The sequence below is a fragment of the Erigeron canadensis genome, chromosome 6 (genome assembly GCF_010389155.1).
Source record: "Erigeron canadensis isolate Cc75 chromosome 6, C_canadensis_v1, whole genome shotgun sequence".
Lineage (NCBI taxonomy): Eukaryota > Viridiplantae > Streptophyta > Magnoliopsida > Asterales > Asteraceae > Erigeron > Erigeron canadensis.
The window spans coordinates 2,564,060-2,580,884 of NC_057766.1; the positions used below are offsets into that span (position 1 = coordinate 2,564,060).

General features: G+C 33.8%; 1 protein-coding gene and 1 long non-coding RNA gene across 6 annotated transcripts; one reads left to right on the top strand and one right to left on the bottom strand.

The window, feature by feature from the left end:
* Positions 1 to 2,337: 2,337 nt before the first annotated feature.
* Positions 2,338 to 3,573, bottom strand: LOC122604092 (protein ALP1-like). The gene has a single exon (XM_043776992.1). It carries the CDS (start codon positions 3,571 to 3,573, stop codon positions 2,338 to 2,340), a length of 1,236 nt encoding a protein of 411 aa, XP_043632927.1.
* A 557-nt stretch (positions 3,574 to 4,130) lies between these two features.
* LOC122606143 lies at positions 4,131 to 11,418 on the top strand. 5 transcript variants are annotated; one of them, XR_006324813.1, is made up of 5 exons: positions 4,131 to 4,454; positions 6,893 to 6,930; positions 7,573 to 8,184; positions 9,370 to 9,485; positions 10,730 to 11,418. It is a non-coding gene; the product is annotated as an uncharacterized LOC122606143 (long non-coding RNA). The 5 variants fall into 5 exon arrangements; XR_006324812.1 differs by having other exon boundaries at positions 4,131 to 4,450; XR_006324814.1 differs by lacking the exon at positions 4,131 to 4,454 and having other exon boundaries at positions 4,796 to 6,930; positions 7,573 to 7,678; positions 7,777 to 8,184.
* The last annotated feature ends 5,407 nt before the right edge of the window (positions 11,419 to 16,825 follow it).

Genomic DNA, 16,825 nt, shown 5'->3' on the forward strand with positions numbered 1-16,825 from the left:
ATTTGATTATGTTGATCTTTGAAGATTTTAACTACAAGTACGTGAGATACTTTATGTTTAGAATCAAATTTGCTTATGTAAGCTTTACATATCTATGTCTGTGTAGTTTTATGCTTAAAATCAAATTTGATTATGTGCAGCTTTGTAGTTTATAAGGTATCTGTGTTTGTGTAGTTTTATGCTTAAAATCAAATTTGATTATGTTGAGCTTTGAAGATTTTAACTACATATATGTACGATACTTTATGTTTAGAATCAAATGGATTATGTATGATTTACGTATCTATGTTTGTGTAGTTTTATGGTTAAAATCAAATTTGATTATGTGCAGCTTTGTAGTTTTTAAGGTATTTGTGTTTGTGTAGTTTTATGCCTAAAATCAAATTTGATTATGTGCAGCTTTGTAATTTTTAAGGTATTTGTGTTTGTGTAGTTTTATGCCTAAAATCAAATTTGATTATGTGCAGCTTTGTACGTTTCAAGGTATTTGTGTTTGTGTAGTTTTATGCCTAAAATCAAATTTGATTATGTGCAGCTTTGTACGTTTCAAGGTATATGTGTTTTTGTAAGTGTTTATCCGTGTACAATCAAATTTGATTTTGCATTGCAATATGTTATTTACTATAAGAATCAAATTTTATTTTATATATATTTTCATACTTGTTATGCCGATTACTGTTTTTGACATATATACTTTCATACAGTTCCTCTGCTGAAAAAAACACCTAAAACAAATTTTACACAAACATTTAAACACCATATGGATCGCAGTTTTTTATGCCAATAGTTGATTATAAACGATACCCAATGCTTGGAAAAAACTATGAAACACTTGAAAACTGTCAGAGAAATTGCAGCAAGTGCTAAGGTACAAATCACAACAGCGGGACATGTGAAAAGAAGAACCAAAAAGTAGATGAAAACATGGATACTGAAGGAGCTGCAAACAATTACACAAGCATTTTTTCCCGTTATAATACATGTTTGGAAATAAATAATGTTTAGCTATTTGCAGATTTTATACTTGGATGATACTTTTCTATTTGTTTACACATTGTGTTCTTCTTTGACAAATCAAATTTGGCTGTGAAATATTATCAATTGTGTTTAGTTCTATTCCAGATTTAATTTTGTAAAAGGTTTCTTGATGTGGACTCCATTTATTTTTCTAAATGTATGCATAAAATCAAATTTGATTTTGTATAGCTTGTTAACAGTGTCCGTAAAATTTGATTTTGTTTTGGTTTCATGATATTGACCTATTTGTTTTTCTAAATATATGCATAAAATCAAATATGATTTTGTTTAGGTTTCTAAATGTATGCATAAAATCAAACCCTAGCTTTTGAGGGATGATATTAACCAAATTATACATGTTTTGCATATTAATTTCATTGGCTAATATCCTATATGCGAGTTGGATGATTTCGAGATCAAAAGCTAACTAGAATGTGTGAATAACAGCTTGAAATGGTAATCAAGTAAAGTGACAATATTCGGGTTAAAGTTAGTTCAAGAAATATAAGTGGGACTAGTTGCTGATGTCGAGAACTTCATGGTGGACTAATGTTGTTGACGTTGATTGGACCAAAGCATAGAAGCCGAAGTTTTGTGTGGGCTTCCTGGACGAACTACACATCACAGTATCACACAAGCATTTCACAATTCAATTTTTTTGAAAGATCTATTATGTTGACTGGCCAATCAAGACGCCACCCTAATTGTTTTGGAAGACATGAAACACACAGCCACTTCACTTGCATTTGAGCCAGCCCAAAAACGAAATGAACAAGGAGCGCAAGCACAAGAGCGCAACTTTTATATTATTATTGTTTTGCTTTTGAGAAAAAGAACTGAGCAGAGCCAAAATTCATTTGCAAAGTCGAAACTAGTTTGAAAATTTAGTCATGGTTGACCAGCCAATCATCTCTTGCCACAAAGCCATATATTCAATCTTGTTTTGCGGCTGAGAAAGAGGCACCTTAGGGGGGTGGGAGTGGTTTCCCCAACCCCAAAGTTTCCCAAATATCCACATCACCATCTTCTAATAAAAACTCTCCACCTCAAGCTTCCCCAATTCACCCCAAATCATCCCAAAATGGTGGCGCTACTCACCCCAACCCCAATTTCCACATCATCTTTTTTATTTCCATTTATTTTTACTTAACAAAATCACAAATTATTTTAAAATTAAAAAACATACCCTTTTATTATATTAAAACAAAGAAACATTACATAATACTTAAAAAAAAATAAACATTACATAATACTAAAAAACAATAAACATTAAATAAATACTTAAAAAAAAATAAATAACATAATACTAAAAAAAAAAAACTAATCATCGAGATACGCCAAATCTTGAGCCCATACGTGCTCCGTAAGATCATATCGAAGGCGATGGTGAACTTCTTCGTCAATCAACTCCGCATACACACTTTCATCGAACACCGGTTGCACTGGCGGGTCCATTATATGGACCGGTGAGATTGCCCTCCCGTCCCTCTTAATGATCATGTTGTGTAAGATAATACATGTATGAACATACTTTCCAATTTTGTCTTTCGTTAGAGGTCGAAGAGGTCGTTGAAGAATTTTCCATTTACCTTTGAGGACACCAAAAGCTCGCTCGACATCTTTTCTGGCCGCCTCTTGCAATTTCTTGAATCTTTTTTCCTTAGGGTCGGTTGGATACGGGTATGCTTTAACAAGTGTTGACCACTTGTTGTAGATCCCATCACTAAGATAGTATCCACGTTTATAATCTCGCCCATTTACGTGGAATGAAGAATCCGGAGCCGTTCCGTTACGCGCTGTGACATACAAATCGGATTGGTTCAACACGTTGATGTCGTTGTTCGACCCCGGGACACCGAAAAAAGCATGCCAAATCCACAAATCTTGTGACGCGGTGATTTCAAGCATAATAGTTGGACCGTTGTGGTCACCCCTCGTGTATTGCCCTCTCAAACGTCTAGGACATGCCGACCACTCGACATGTGTGCAATCGATGCTACCAAGCATCTCAGGCATATGATGACGAAGCTCGTGGGCCGCGAAGATGCGTGCAACGTCGTGTGACGTCGGCCTGCGTAGGTACTCTCGGCTATACAACCGAATGATGGCGTCACAAAAATAATCAAGGGTCTCTCGTGCGGTTCTGGCTGCCATGCACAAATACTCGTCTGGTGCGTTACCCGTCGCGAGTTGCCTAACGGCGGATGTGCATTTTTGTATCGCCGTAAAACTTTTTCTTCCTCTTGCATCGTAACGTTCTTGGAAATACGGGAAGTTTGCTTCAATGTCGCGCACGATATCTAAAAACATGGTCTTGTCCATTCGAAACTTCTTTCGAAAGTAATCGTCTTCGTATTTTGGTTGTTGAACGAACCAATCGTTCAAAAGAGTATCAAGACCAATTTCCCGATGCCGGTCCGTATACTGTCGAGTTTGAGGAGCACTAGAAGTTGTCGTATCTTTAAGAAAGTGTAACGCGTTAACAAAGAATTCCATAGAGCTATCATTTGACTCGTCGGGAGAGTCGCTCGAATTATCCAAAATACCGGAAGCCATATTTTTTGGTGTTGGGTGTAAGAAATTAGTGATGAAAAGGTTGGGGTGTTTGAATTTTATAAAAATGTAGTGAAAATGAGAGTAGTTGTGTATTGTTTAAAGAAGAAAAAAGTGTATATATAGAGAGAAAGAGGTAAAAGAAAAAAAAAAAAAAGCAACGGTTAGAAACACGCTCCCTCTCGCCACGTGTCCAGCCACCACTGGCTCTTTTCCTGCGCGCGGGCCCCACTCCAATTTCTCTCTCCTCGGTGAAGTCTCTCCGTTTTCTTCCTCCTCTTCCCCACCCCGACCCACCGGCGGCGGTGTGCCCGCGCGGGGCCGGGGTTCACCGCGTCTCACACCGCATGGACTCCCACCCCCCTTACATTTACTCGAGCAATTTTATAATTCCTCTTTTATTTCTTGCGGCTGGGAGTGTGACCACGACATACCCTTTTCTTTATGAGGTGGAGATATTATTTTTGGGAAAATATTAATCACCCTATTCCATATATTTAAAAATTAATTTAAAACTTTAATAATAATTTTAGGTATACCAATTAGATTATTATTGCATATTAGAGATGGCAGAAACATATTTCTGGGGAAACTGCACATTCTATCAGAAAACATACGCAGCAGCAGCTCGAGACACCAACACCATTTCTCTTACTTTTTTTTTTTTTTTTTCATCCTCTATCAACGCCCACATCTACAAAGCCCATATCATTATCATCCATCACCACCACCATTTCTATCCTAAATGTAAACTCACCATTTCCTTTTCCTAAAATTAAAGAGTGACATTTTGATTGGAAAATTTGGAGCTTTTTGTTGGAGTTGAAGATTGAAGATAGTTGCATTATCATTCATTCATCCATCTATTGTTTTTTAATTTGTGGGTTGTAATTTCTACTCTTATTTTCACTATTATAAATATGATTTGCATATGTCTATGTGTGTATATGTGTGTATTTGATTGTTTATGTTATTGATATGGAGTATAGATTTTTATATGTTTGCTTAGACAATTTAATGTTTTTCCCTTGATTGTTTATGCTTGATTAGTTGATAAACATTTATTTGTGGGTTTTGACTTTTTATGGTCAAACTTTAATTAGTTGATAAATTTGGTTAACATGATATGTATTAGTACTTTGCAAATGACCGTTTGATTGAACTTGTATATGTTGGTGATTTTTCACCATGATGTTTATGAAGGTAAAACCATATGTTGCCTTTAGAGTCGATTGATCAAATAAGATTCGTAAATTAATAAGTTATAATTGCATTAAAAGGGTGATCGTCTAAGTGTTTTTATAACTTTTTAGCTTGGATTGGATACATAAAGGGACACCAACTTGTATTTTAATTGAAGCCTCTTAGAGTCGTTTTTCATGTCAAACAACGGGAATGGGGAATACTTGTGATCGCAATACTTATTTCCATTGTTTCCAGTTATTTCAACGTTTGAGTCTTTATCGTACATGACCGTCTAGGCAGTTATTTTAGATTTATGTGTCATGCTGTTGCTCAAGCAAATGTCAAGTCCCACAAACAAGTGTTTGTCAACCCGGTTTCTTTATCTATATAAATCAACAATGAACATTGCATGAAACATGTCTAAATAAACATATATGTTGATATCTGATTTCTTGTTTGTTTTATTTGTTTATTTGCTTAATTTAGTTGTAATTCACATTTTATGCTTTATTTTCATAGTTTAAAAATCAAATCTCAAAAATCCTTTCTTTTCATTAACAAAGTGCATTTCAAAAGATTTTATAGTTCACTTAAGTTTTCAATTCACCACCTTCTTGTCGACACTCGATTCATACTTGCCATATACTTTTGTATTTGGTCGAGTTTTTGACTTTCTTTCCATCATTTCATTTTCCACATCCTCTTTTATTGACCGTGGCCCGTTGACTTCCCGACGACGTCTTTCGGGCCCGCGTCAACGGAAGAATTCTGAAACCCTAAAAAAGGCACCCTTTTGGGAGGAAGGACGCATTCTAAAACGAGGGTTCCCACTATAGGGTTTGGGGTTTGAAAGCCGAGATCGACCTTCAAACCCTAAACACTAGAGTGGGATGTTGGTAGGGGAGGGACGTGCAAAATAAAATTTGGTTCAGAGGGGGAATCATGACAACGGGGCCTTCGGCTAAATTCGGCTACCGCTCCTAAAAAGGGCACCCTTTCAAGGGAAGGACGCATTCGAAAACCCTAAAAAGGGTGAGGGTTCCCATTTTATGGTTTAGGGTAGGCTAACCCTCGGCCTTTAAACCCTAAACACTAGAGTTAGATGTAGTAGGGGAGGGATGTACAAAATCAAATTTGATTCGGAGGGGGGGATCATGACAATGGGTATCCGGCCACCGCTTTAGGGTTTGAAGGTCGAGGGTTAGCACGGCTAACCCTCGAGCTTCCTTTGTTCCGTAAGAAGCTTACAATCATTAATTTTATGGTACGCGTCTATATCGTCTTTACATCATTGCGCTTTCAATGCATATGAAATGTTACCATAGGAGGTGCTGATGGGTCAGATTACGACAAAGAAGCCATAAGTTTTAAAAAAATGTATACCAAGAATGATAACGTTTGTTAAATATTTGTTTCAAATTGTTATAGTATGTAATATACACAAATATATATATATATATATATATACGACATTTGAGACCGGGGATCCCAAACCGGTTCTCATTTCTTGCGCCTTGGACAAATGTCGCATGTCACATCTTCCAGAAAATCTTCTGTACACTCTGCGAGAAAGGGCTTGGCAACCCCGGTCTCAATTTTCAAGTTTGAGACCGGGTTTGGGAATAGCGGGTTTGACCCACTTTTTTTAGATCGGGTTTGCCAAACCCGGTTTACCTTGTTCCACAAATTTTTTTTTTTGCAAAAACTTTTTTAACAAAACATCCGACAAAGATGCCCGTTTCAAAAAAAATATTCATCATACTTGTTCTCCCAAACTAGAAGTCTAGAACGCTTCTCCCCAACTCTGTTGGAAATTTTTTGCTTGAGTAATGTTGGAATCAAAGTTGATATAGGATTTTCCAGCTGAGATTCTACATACTTGATTGTTATTCTTGTATTAGGGGTGGCATAATGGGCGTGTTGGGTAATAAGTCAAAATAGGTATCATTGATCTGTTTGTATTGCCACCTCTATTATGTAACATTGATAGACATAAGCAAAAGATTTGTACTTTCAGGCATCTTAGATTTCATTTAACCTGCGTATCTTGTTTTTGGGCTTGGTAACTAGTCAACTTGGCTGATAAACCACAAAATCTTATTCCATGATGTTCAAGTTTCAAAATATAATGTTGTAGGTTTCATTGGAATAGAAGAAGGAAGAATTGTTTGACAGGTATGTATCAACAGATAGTTATTAGCAATCTTTACAAATTTTCTCTTATGATATCTTGGGAGGGTAGGCATTCCTGCATGGTTCACTGCCGACACTAGGCTTGGGAGCTTGTCTATACATTTGGATACGTCACGGATGACAAGGTGCACATAACTATTGGCTAGTGTATTGCTATATAAAATAATTACTTCATAACATCGAGTGTGCAAAATTATGGAGGTCTGAGTTCGCCTTCGCTTTTGACAACTATGGTTGTGGGTTCAAGTTTCACTTTAGACAGTTGGTGTAAATGAGAAGTGTTAGCCTTGCAAAATAGTATGGTGGACGATAAAAATGGGATGGGGAGAGTATATATTTACAATTCGCAGGGTGCAGTGTTTGTATGTATGAACTAACTTTGTATGTTAACCCATCCAACTTTGTTTAGAAACTTTCTTGTTTTGAAAGATTATTTATCTAATAATTGATATGAAAAATGGCAGTTGCTGTTTCTTATTGCTTCTATACTACTTAGTGTTCCTTTAATGCTTTTGCAAAACTATACCATATGCCTTTAAATGTCTTTGGGTGGGGTATTAAAAACATTTGACCACGTACTTAACTTTGTTCATACAATTGAATAACACTTTGTCTTTTTTGCAGGTCGATTTGGCTCGAGAAAAAACATAAATTTGGGTTCCACCCTCCAGTCATGGAGAACTTACACCTGTCATAGATATATTCTCCAGGAGTATAGAACTTTTAAGAGGTGAGGTAGACGGTGATGCTGACAATAACTCTGTGGTGTATCCACCATTTGTCCATGATTCTAATATATAAGCTTTTTAATTGAATTTATTACATTAGTTTTTTTGTGAAGTTCTCAAAAATGAATCTTTTGGAGCAAACCTGACTGCACGCCTTAGTGACCTGTTAACTGCACGTCTGTTTTGAGGACCTCTACCCTAACAAAAGGGGATCAGATTATCAGGGAAACCTTTGTGCCACCCATCCCATCTTGTTAGAACACACGCAAAATGATAGAGGGAGCATCGTCCAAGCTCAGTTTTTATTTTACTCACATGTGAACGTTGATGCTAAAATTCCGATTGCTACATTTTCTTACCCGCTGTTATTGGAAGATACCTCACTTTAAGCCTTTAAGGTTATCCCTATTTCAGGTGCAGTTTCTATCTACATCCATGTGAAGGTTCAACTGCCCAGATCTTGGCGCAAGGGAAACTGAGTGCATCACGTATTATAAAAATACACAAGGTGTGTTTGTTATCAATTACCTTTTTGTGTGTTATTACAGCTCCAGTACACGAATGCATATATTTGTCATTTTGTTGTGCACAATGCAATGTCTACAGGTGGTAAATCAGGATTGTCAAAATAGTTTAGGTAATGGGTTTAAACAGTTAATTTTTATATGGGCTGGATCAGTTAGACCCCTAACAGTTTTTGTTAATATAATTTGAGTAAAGAGAAATGCTAGACTACAAAAGTCTTGCAAGATTTGTCTTAACAAAACGATGTGAGTATGTGCTCTTATGCACATCATATTGTAAGAAATTTCTTTCATTGTAGCATATCTCTTGAATATAATGATTTAGAAGGACTCTATCATCAAAAAGTTTCAATCCGGTTTAAGTTATTTTTTAGTGGTTTGACCTTTTATAGATAAAACATAACCCGAAACAATATTTAATTAAATGAGTTCAAATTAGGACCTGGTAATAGTCCTTACCTTGCATCCCCACCCTGAATCTTTTGGTCAGCTTCTTTAGTTTCACCCATATGTAGCCCATGCCATCAGTGTGGGATGAGCATGTTTTCAGGTCTTGCCTTCGCCAAATGATATATTTTGATGTCTCTTTTTTAGTTTCTCTCGAGAAAGTCTTTATGAATCCATACAACTTTTCCCATGTTCCTCGAAGGGATCTCTTAGTTGTTGAGAAAGTTGCCCAAAAGCGGTATATAAGGCGTACCCAGTGAAACTTACAAGTAAACCAGATATAAAGATGGCGACTAGGGTTGAAAAATAAAAATTTGCCTGACCAAATAAATACATAAATGTAAAAATGCTAGAACATCCCCTATATCTATGTAATCCAATCAAAAATCCCGGTATCAAAGCAAATCCAACGAACCCATCATTTGAATCAAAAGTAAAAGTAAAAAATAAAAACCTATGGGATGGAAATAAATAGATATGCTTATCGCGATGAATTATATTTGTTAGAGGGAACAGTTTCACCCATTAGTTTTTTTTATTATCTGACCAGTTTGTAGTAGGAACAACTCAGATTAACCAATGAGTTCAAACTTTCCATCTCTAGCTTCATCGACACACTCGATTTATATTAAAAGGATCATATGCCTAATGTCGTTATCTTCAATTATTGATCAACCTCATATCCAATTTCCAGTTCTCATTTATAGTGTTGCTTAATGCAGATCCTAAAACACGACATGGGCTTAGAAACTGTCCGAGTTTGTCCTGTAGACCTGAACTACCGGACTGTCTCAGGAAGATGAATGACTGAGGTCTTGGATGCAAGTACTTTGGCAAGGTCTGTATGTGCTATCTCTAGTCACTTTGATTTTGTTTTTCTTATCAGATTACTCTTATTGCCCTTGAGTTAGTTTCTGATCAAATAACTAGTTTTCTCTTTCAATATATTACTTACCATATGAGCAACAGAACACTTGATTCATCACTGGTAATATACTGGTCTTGTGGACCGGAACAGTTTTCGTGTTTGTGATATTGATTTTTGAGTCTCATGAACAACTCGAATGTTAAATATGGAAATCGTCAAAAATAAAAGTTACCTAAAGTTCCTCCAAAAAAATCTGGTTAAGTCTTTAAAAACAGTTTCTGTCAAATAAAGTCATGATGTATTTTATTTTCCTTCATTTTTTTCTTATTCAAAAGTACATAAATAGTTAGACTCTTAAATTTTTGTTTTTTTCTTATAAACTTTATCTTTTTGACCCAATAGCAAATATAACCAAATTGACTTATATTTCATATTGAAACTACCCCTTATTATGATGGCATTTGAACAATTTGATCTCTCACACAGAACTAGGTCAAACTTGTGCCCCCAAACTCTGTTAGAAAATTTTTACTTGACTAATGATGGAATCAAAGTCAATATTGGATATTCCTGCTGAGATCCTACATACTTGATTATTATTCTTTTATCAGGGGTGGCATAATGGGCGTGTCGGGTAATAAATCAAAATAGGCATCAATGGGCTGACCTTCAAAGTTCAAACGCTTTCAAGTTCTGTATAGTCCGCATAATGGTAGCCTAGTGGTAAAGAAATGCATCATAGAAACGTCAATTCTCGTTCTCATAGTGTTATGCAACTTATCTTCTCTTATGCATGCAGTAGGACTGGTCGGTGGCCCATAATGGGTTGACGATCCATTTTTTTAAAGTGTTATTAATGGTTTTACAGAAAGTTAAGAACACTACTTTTATAATTATAACAATCAACTATATATGTTTTGATGCGATTTAGTACATTTCAGATTACTTTTGCCTATTTGTTCCTGCTCGACCAGTTTGACCTGTTTCATCTCTATTACAATCTTCAAGCTCAACCTATTTTACCGGTTAGATAACCCAAGCCTGTCGCATATAAATGGGTCAAAATTTTGCCGTCCATCTCACATAGAATGATAAATCTGTAATGGAACTTTTGCATCTACATCTATTTGATTCAGTTTTTGTAGCTAGCAATGCTGTGTCTAAGTTTTTAGAGAATACTAAACAACCTCTTACTGATCCTCCTTCGGTTTTAGGTTCAGTAAGCAACCATGAGTGACTTTTGAGGCCTTTAGAATGTCCAGAAGTCGTTATCACACAAGACAGGTGCTGTATTATGTATTGTATCCATACTAATCCGGTACACACAGAACTCGGTTATCAGATTGAAGGCTTGTACTCTAGTTATTGATCATGAGAACTGTTGACTTCAGAGAACGACGAGTGAAAACATAAGAAAACATCTCTCCTGAGTGTTTTCTTGTTTTGTTTTTAACGTTCGATGGTCAGAGCCTGTTCATCCTGTTACGGTCCCTACACCTACAATTTGATATCCATTTGTTAATTTGTACTAATGGGGGGTTATTAATGTAAAACCACAAAGTTTAGCATGGCGAATACAATCAAGTACTTAGGCAAATATATCATTGTCATACTTACCAAACCTATTGAGTTGGTGGTTTAGTACTTTAGTTTTGTTTTGCCTTTTCCCATTTTCTTGTATTTTTAGGATGTGTCGTGTCCACTGTGTGTTGTGTTCGCAACTTATTGACGGTATGATTTTGCTACAGAATAAGTCATGGGTGCAACTTTTTGTAGATAATGTATTCTGGACATTTGATTTGTAGCTTGAAACAGTTTTATTATGTTTTGTAAAGTATAGTGAAAATCGCTATCTAGTGAAAACCCAATTAGATGGTAAATGTTATGATTTTATATCCGTAAATCGCAATCTTTATTAACTAGTGCTATAGTGGACAAAGAATATATGTTTGAACTTTGCAGTGGAGATGTGACCAACTCTTTTGTGATACTAGTAAAATAAAAAGCCAAAGCTTAAGCTTTTGCTTTGTGACTAAAAAATTGTGGATTTTTAGGTAAATGATGTACTGTATTCTCTTAAAGACTTGTCTAAATATAGATTCAATTGTTTTTCTTATCATAACAAATTTATTATACATTGTTGTGGATATGAATGACTATTTAGCATTGTAAGGAATAATAGTATGGGCATCTTGTAATGTTACAATTATGTTTAAAAAAATTAAAGGTTTGTTTTTTTTTTTTTTTAATTTCATTTTGTTGATGAAAGTATGGGAATCTTGTGATGATTACCATTTTCTTTAATTATGGAAATACTAATCCTTTGAAAAGGAAAAAGTAGACATGGTGGCATACAACAAAATTCATTTGAAATGGAAATGCAAAGAAGTAGAAAAGTCAAAACACCATTTTCAAATTGGAAGGAAAAAGAAACCAAGGACATCTTGGATGCTTGAATTTGCCAAACGTTTTGAAAGGACAGAATTGGAGTGCTTAAAGACAAGTAAAATTTATAAACTCTCCATCTAGCTATTATACATCTTCTAAAAATAATTAATTGTTACAAAAACCTAAGGTTTCTAAGAAAATTATCAAGACCATCTTTTGCAAGAACTATTGAACATATTCATTTGGTAAAAATTAAATCACCAAGATACTCGTGAGTGGTATTCTTTTTTGTGTACGGTTACCACTTTGTAGTTTGTACAAGACTTTGACATGCAAAAATTTTTAATTTTTCAATTTCAGGCGGCCGCTTGTGGGGTAGATGGGTCAGGTGCCACGGGTGGGTCGCATGAGTCGTGGGTGGGGTAATTGTCTCAAGAGTACGTACATATCATCTCGCATTCATAAATCTTTGCGGGCAGATTAAGCAGATGACGGGGTAATTGTCTCAAGAGATGTGCTAGTCATATTATCATATTAACGGATGAGTAGATGGTAGTGGAAGGTGATCAGTGATCACACATACCAAATGTAAAATTTGTAATTGATTTTATAAAACATGTTTTTTTATATTGTGTGAATCATATACGAAAAATATCTGTGGGTTAAAAAACTTTTGATGCGTTTATGTTTAATTGAAATTAAATAATAGACAAATCTTGTAGAAAACATAATCTTATAATTGTTTTTTTTTAGATAATCGATATTTTATATATACTAAAAGGCAACTGATATAACTTTAATTAACCAATCACAAGTCTTATTTCTTTTAAAATATCGAAAACATTTGATTTAAATCAATTTATTAAAATTAAGTTATGTTATTTAAAATTAAAATTAATTGTCAATCAAAAAGAACCTTTAGATATATACAACTACTAAGTTATAACTATAGATAGATAAATATCTATAATATAACTAAAAGAGAGGGTTGAGGGTACATTTGACACCCCTAATCTCCTTTCTTTATCCTAATACTCTCTTCTTATTAATCCTTTATTTTTTAAATATTTATTTAAGAAAAATGGCCGAGCTTTAATAAAAAATCTTATAAAAAAATCTTTATTATTATTATCTATATATATACCACCTAGAAAAAACCTTCATATATTCTCAACACTAAGAAAAACATTTACGGCAAAAAAAAAAACTACGATTGACTACCAAAAAAGGTTTTTTTATTTATATATTTTGTTCATATTTAATCATTATTATTATTATTTAACATTTTAATATTGAATTCTACCGTCAATATTTTGGTTTTATTATTTTAATAATTGAATAGACGGAGATGACAGGTGGTGGTGGCGAGCGGCGGTGGTGGAGGCGGAAATGGGTGCCGGTGACGACGGTGACGAGTAGTGTAAAATATTGATTTAATTTGGTTTTGATTAACTGTTAAAATTTAAAATGTTAAATAACAACTATTTACTTTATAAAAGTATACATGTTTAACACTTCTGACAAGTATACATATTCAACACTCTGTTATGACATCTAACCAACCTCCAACTATTGAATTATCTATTCAAACTAACATATGTGGATTTTATATCTAACCAGACAAGCTCCTAGATTATCCTCTGGTTGTCTTTTACTACTCCGTCCTATTTTAACTATCTTATTTTGACTGGTCAAGTCTTTTTTTTCCGACTTTAACCGTAAATATCTTTGTTTGTGTTATATATTATTTGACGAAAGTTATATCAATGAAAAGTACATTTAAAACTCAATCAATTCATATATGTTACATCAAGTGTTATATAACACAAACAAAAATATTTACGGTCAAAGTTGAAAGAAAAAAAAGACTCAAAAAATCAAAATAAGACACTTAATATGGGACGAAGAGTATATAATATAGTTAAAAATGACAAACTATGGATAAGGTGCAATTGGGTTGAATTTTTTTTTACCTTTTATAAGTAAACGCTCGATAGAATGGAACACTCAATATCAATCTTTATGATACCCACAAAAACAAGTTGTTTATAGATTTGCAAAATTACATAAGTGAAATATCTAAACTATAATCATTCATATTTATTTACATAATCTATCTTTTTCAAGTTGTGCTAATGATTGGAATTGTTGTGGTTAAGTGGTGCCAAGTGTTGGGACAATTTACAAATCCTTGAAAAGAGAAGCATTAACTGGAATTGAAAAATTGTACACGGAAAAGTACATAAAGTGAAGGCACAAGAGAATTAACATAGTTAAGGCCGGTGCTTATAACGTCCATAATGGTGCATCCTTGAGCATTTGGACGCAGGACACTATAGACAACGGGAGTTTTTGGAGGGAGTCTTTGGCCAAGAGTCTTCACCAAGAAGTTGAAGGACGCAAGGAGGTGGGGTCGACAACCTTTTTTTTTATATGTGTAGTGTATATATGTGTATTAACCAACTCTTCATAGAAGAGTTGGCTACCAACTGCCACTTTCTAGGAGCAATCTGGGTTCGAATCTTGCCAGATGCGGAATTGAATTTAAGTGGTTGAATTACGTTGACACTATCCCTGCTGGGGGTTATGTGGGTACCAATTCGATACATGGGATCAAGCGGTTCCTATCAATCTACCATTTTTTTTTATATATATGTGTATTTGTTTATGTGAGATAAATTATAAAATAATTGATGATGTGGAAAGAATTTCCAAGAAGCTTTTGTTAGACAGGGAGAATCCTGAAGGAAGTGCTGGGTGATGTGATGCTGATGTAACAGACAAGCAATTAGAAGACTCTCATCTTAATAAGCACCGGCCTTACTAGTGTACTGAATTGGAATTAATAATAATTTAATAAACATTAAAATGATGGATGCTTTGCTCAATGTTATCTTCCATCAATATTTTTAATTCAACAAGAGAAAAGATAATTGCAACAATTGACGAAAAAGTTAACAAAGATTTTCATAATCTAAGTTAGTGCATTACGTCTTCCATTCATAGTTTGATGACTCAACTACATTTACGAGGTATATGAGAAAAATAAAATATAAACAGTCTTATCTTAATTAAAAGTAATGAAAGTATTTTTAAAAAACTTGACTATTTTACAAGAAATAAGAGACCTATGTTTTTAAATCAAAGAATTTTCCAACTAATCTAGTGTTGCTTGTTTTATAACTCAACTTAACATTGCTTGTTTAGCTCAAACTATATATAGTACTAGCAATAGCAATACTAGATATAGAATTACTAAGGTTTCAAGAAACAAATATATTATATATATATATATACATACTAGTCCTAATACCCGTATGATGTAGATAGTTATATAGATTTTATCATAAAGAAATTCAAATATGCCTCACACATGATTCGTGAGTATGAAATAAATTGTGATTAAAGTAATCAATGATCAAAGTTAAATTATAATAAACATTAATGATAAATATAAGATATGTTTTAATTAGAGTTTTGGATTTACCTTAAATTTTTAGAATCACAACAAAATCGGAACTTGCAAGCATAGTGGATGACGACAAATAGCCTTGTGACTACGGAATATAAACTCAAAATTTTGAAGTCTTCATGTTAATTACTTATTATAAGTAATATAAGTAATAGGAGTCGAATAATTGAAAAATAAAAAAAGACAATTTATTAATGATAAAACGATCAATCAAATAAGGTTATAATGTCTTTTGTATTAATAAACCAACAGTTAGAGTTTAATTCCAAGTCTAAGAAGGAAAATGAATTTATATACAATTTAAAAAACTAATTTAATTAAATTAATTAATTAAAAAGACACGTGTCGATCAAAGATTACATCACGTGTCGTTTAAAAAATATCTCAATTTTGTTTTAATTTATTGGTAGATACGGTATATACAATGAACCATTTAATTATATGTTTCCGTATCCTTAGTGGTTAACCAAGTATTGATACTTTACAAGTTAACTTGCAACTAGTATTACTATTGAGTATCTATGTTAAGACTTTTATATAGGTCGTCTACATATGTGTGTTTGTTTTTATAAAAGTGTCCACGAAAAGTATATTGGAGTTCCGTGACACCATAAAAATGTCATTCCTTCTTAGAAATATACACAAATGATATAAGTCACTACTAATTTGAGCAATACATATACTATTTCTTCTCCTTGTTCTTCTAAAATTGCTGTGGATCTTTTTTAATATATATATTTTTTTCTGAAATGTAGATTGTGGATAGAACATTATAATAATATTTCACCAACACTGATTTAGATTGAAATAGTGGTTGTATCATTACTATTACTAAGATAATGTTATTATTGAATGTCCATTGTCCAACAAACAAACAAACATACCCCAGTCCGAAGGAGGATTTAGTTATTATATTAGGATAATTCGAAAGATATTTGAATGGAGTTTCTGTTTAGATCTATGCCTATCCTTGCTCTTCTACAGTTGAAATCTCATCCGCAAAAAAGTTTGTCAATTCTAGAAGAAAAAAAAGTTAGAACCCTATGTATATGTATTAATACAACTTGACAAATGGTTATTCGTCTTTGTTAAGTGCGGATTAGGATCATTGACGAACTACTAGTCCAACCGATTATTTCCACTCCTTACAAGACTCAGCACACCTCTCCTTCCAGACTTCCATTATTAAAGTCATTGGATAACTCACCTCAACCAATTCAATCGGGGGTAAATAATAGGACAAACAGCTAAGTAAATTAGAGGTAGAAAAAGGCTCTCTCTTTGAATCAAATAAAGTTAGTAATTGTAGGATTGTAATTTTTGGGTTAGTTGTGGATCACGTTTGCTGTAAGGTACTTTGATCATATTGTTTGGTTAATAACCAACAATTCAATTATGTTTAGAAGATGGCTAAAAATTATCGTATGCTAGGTAATATTTCCACATAATG

What these genes read in the sequence shown, in the direction of transcription:
- LOC122604092 (XM_043776992.1), bottom strand. Translation starts at nt 3,573, where the DNA reads ATGGCTTCCGGTATTTTGGATAATTCGAGCGACTCTCCCGACGAGTCA.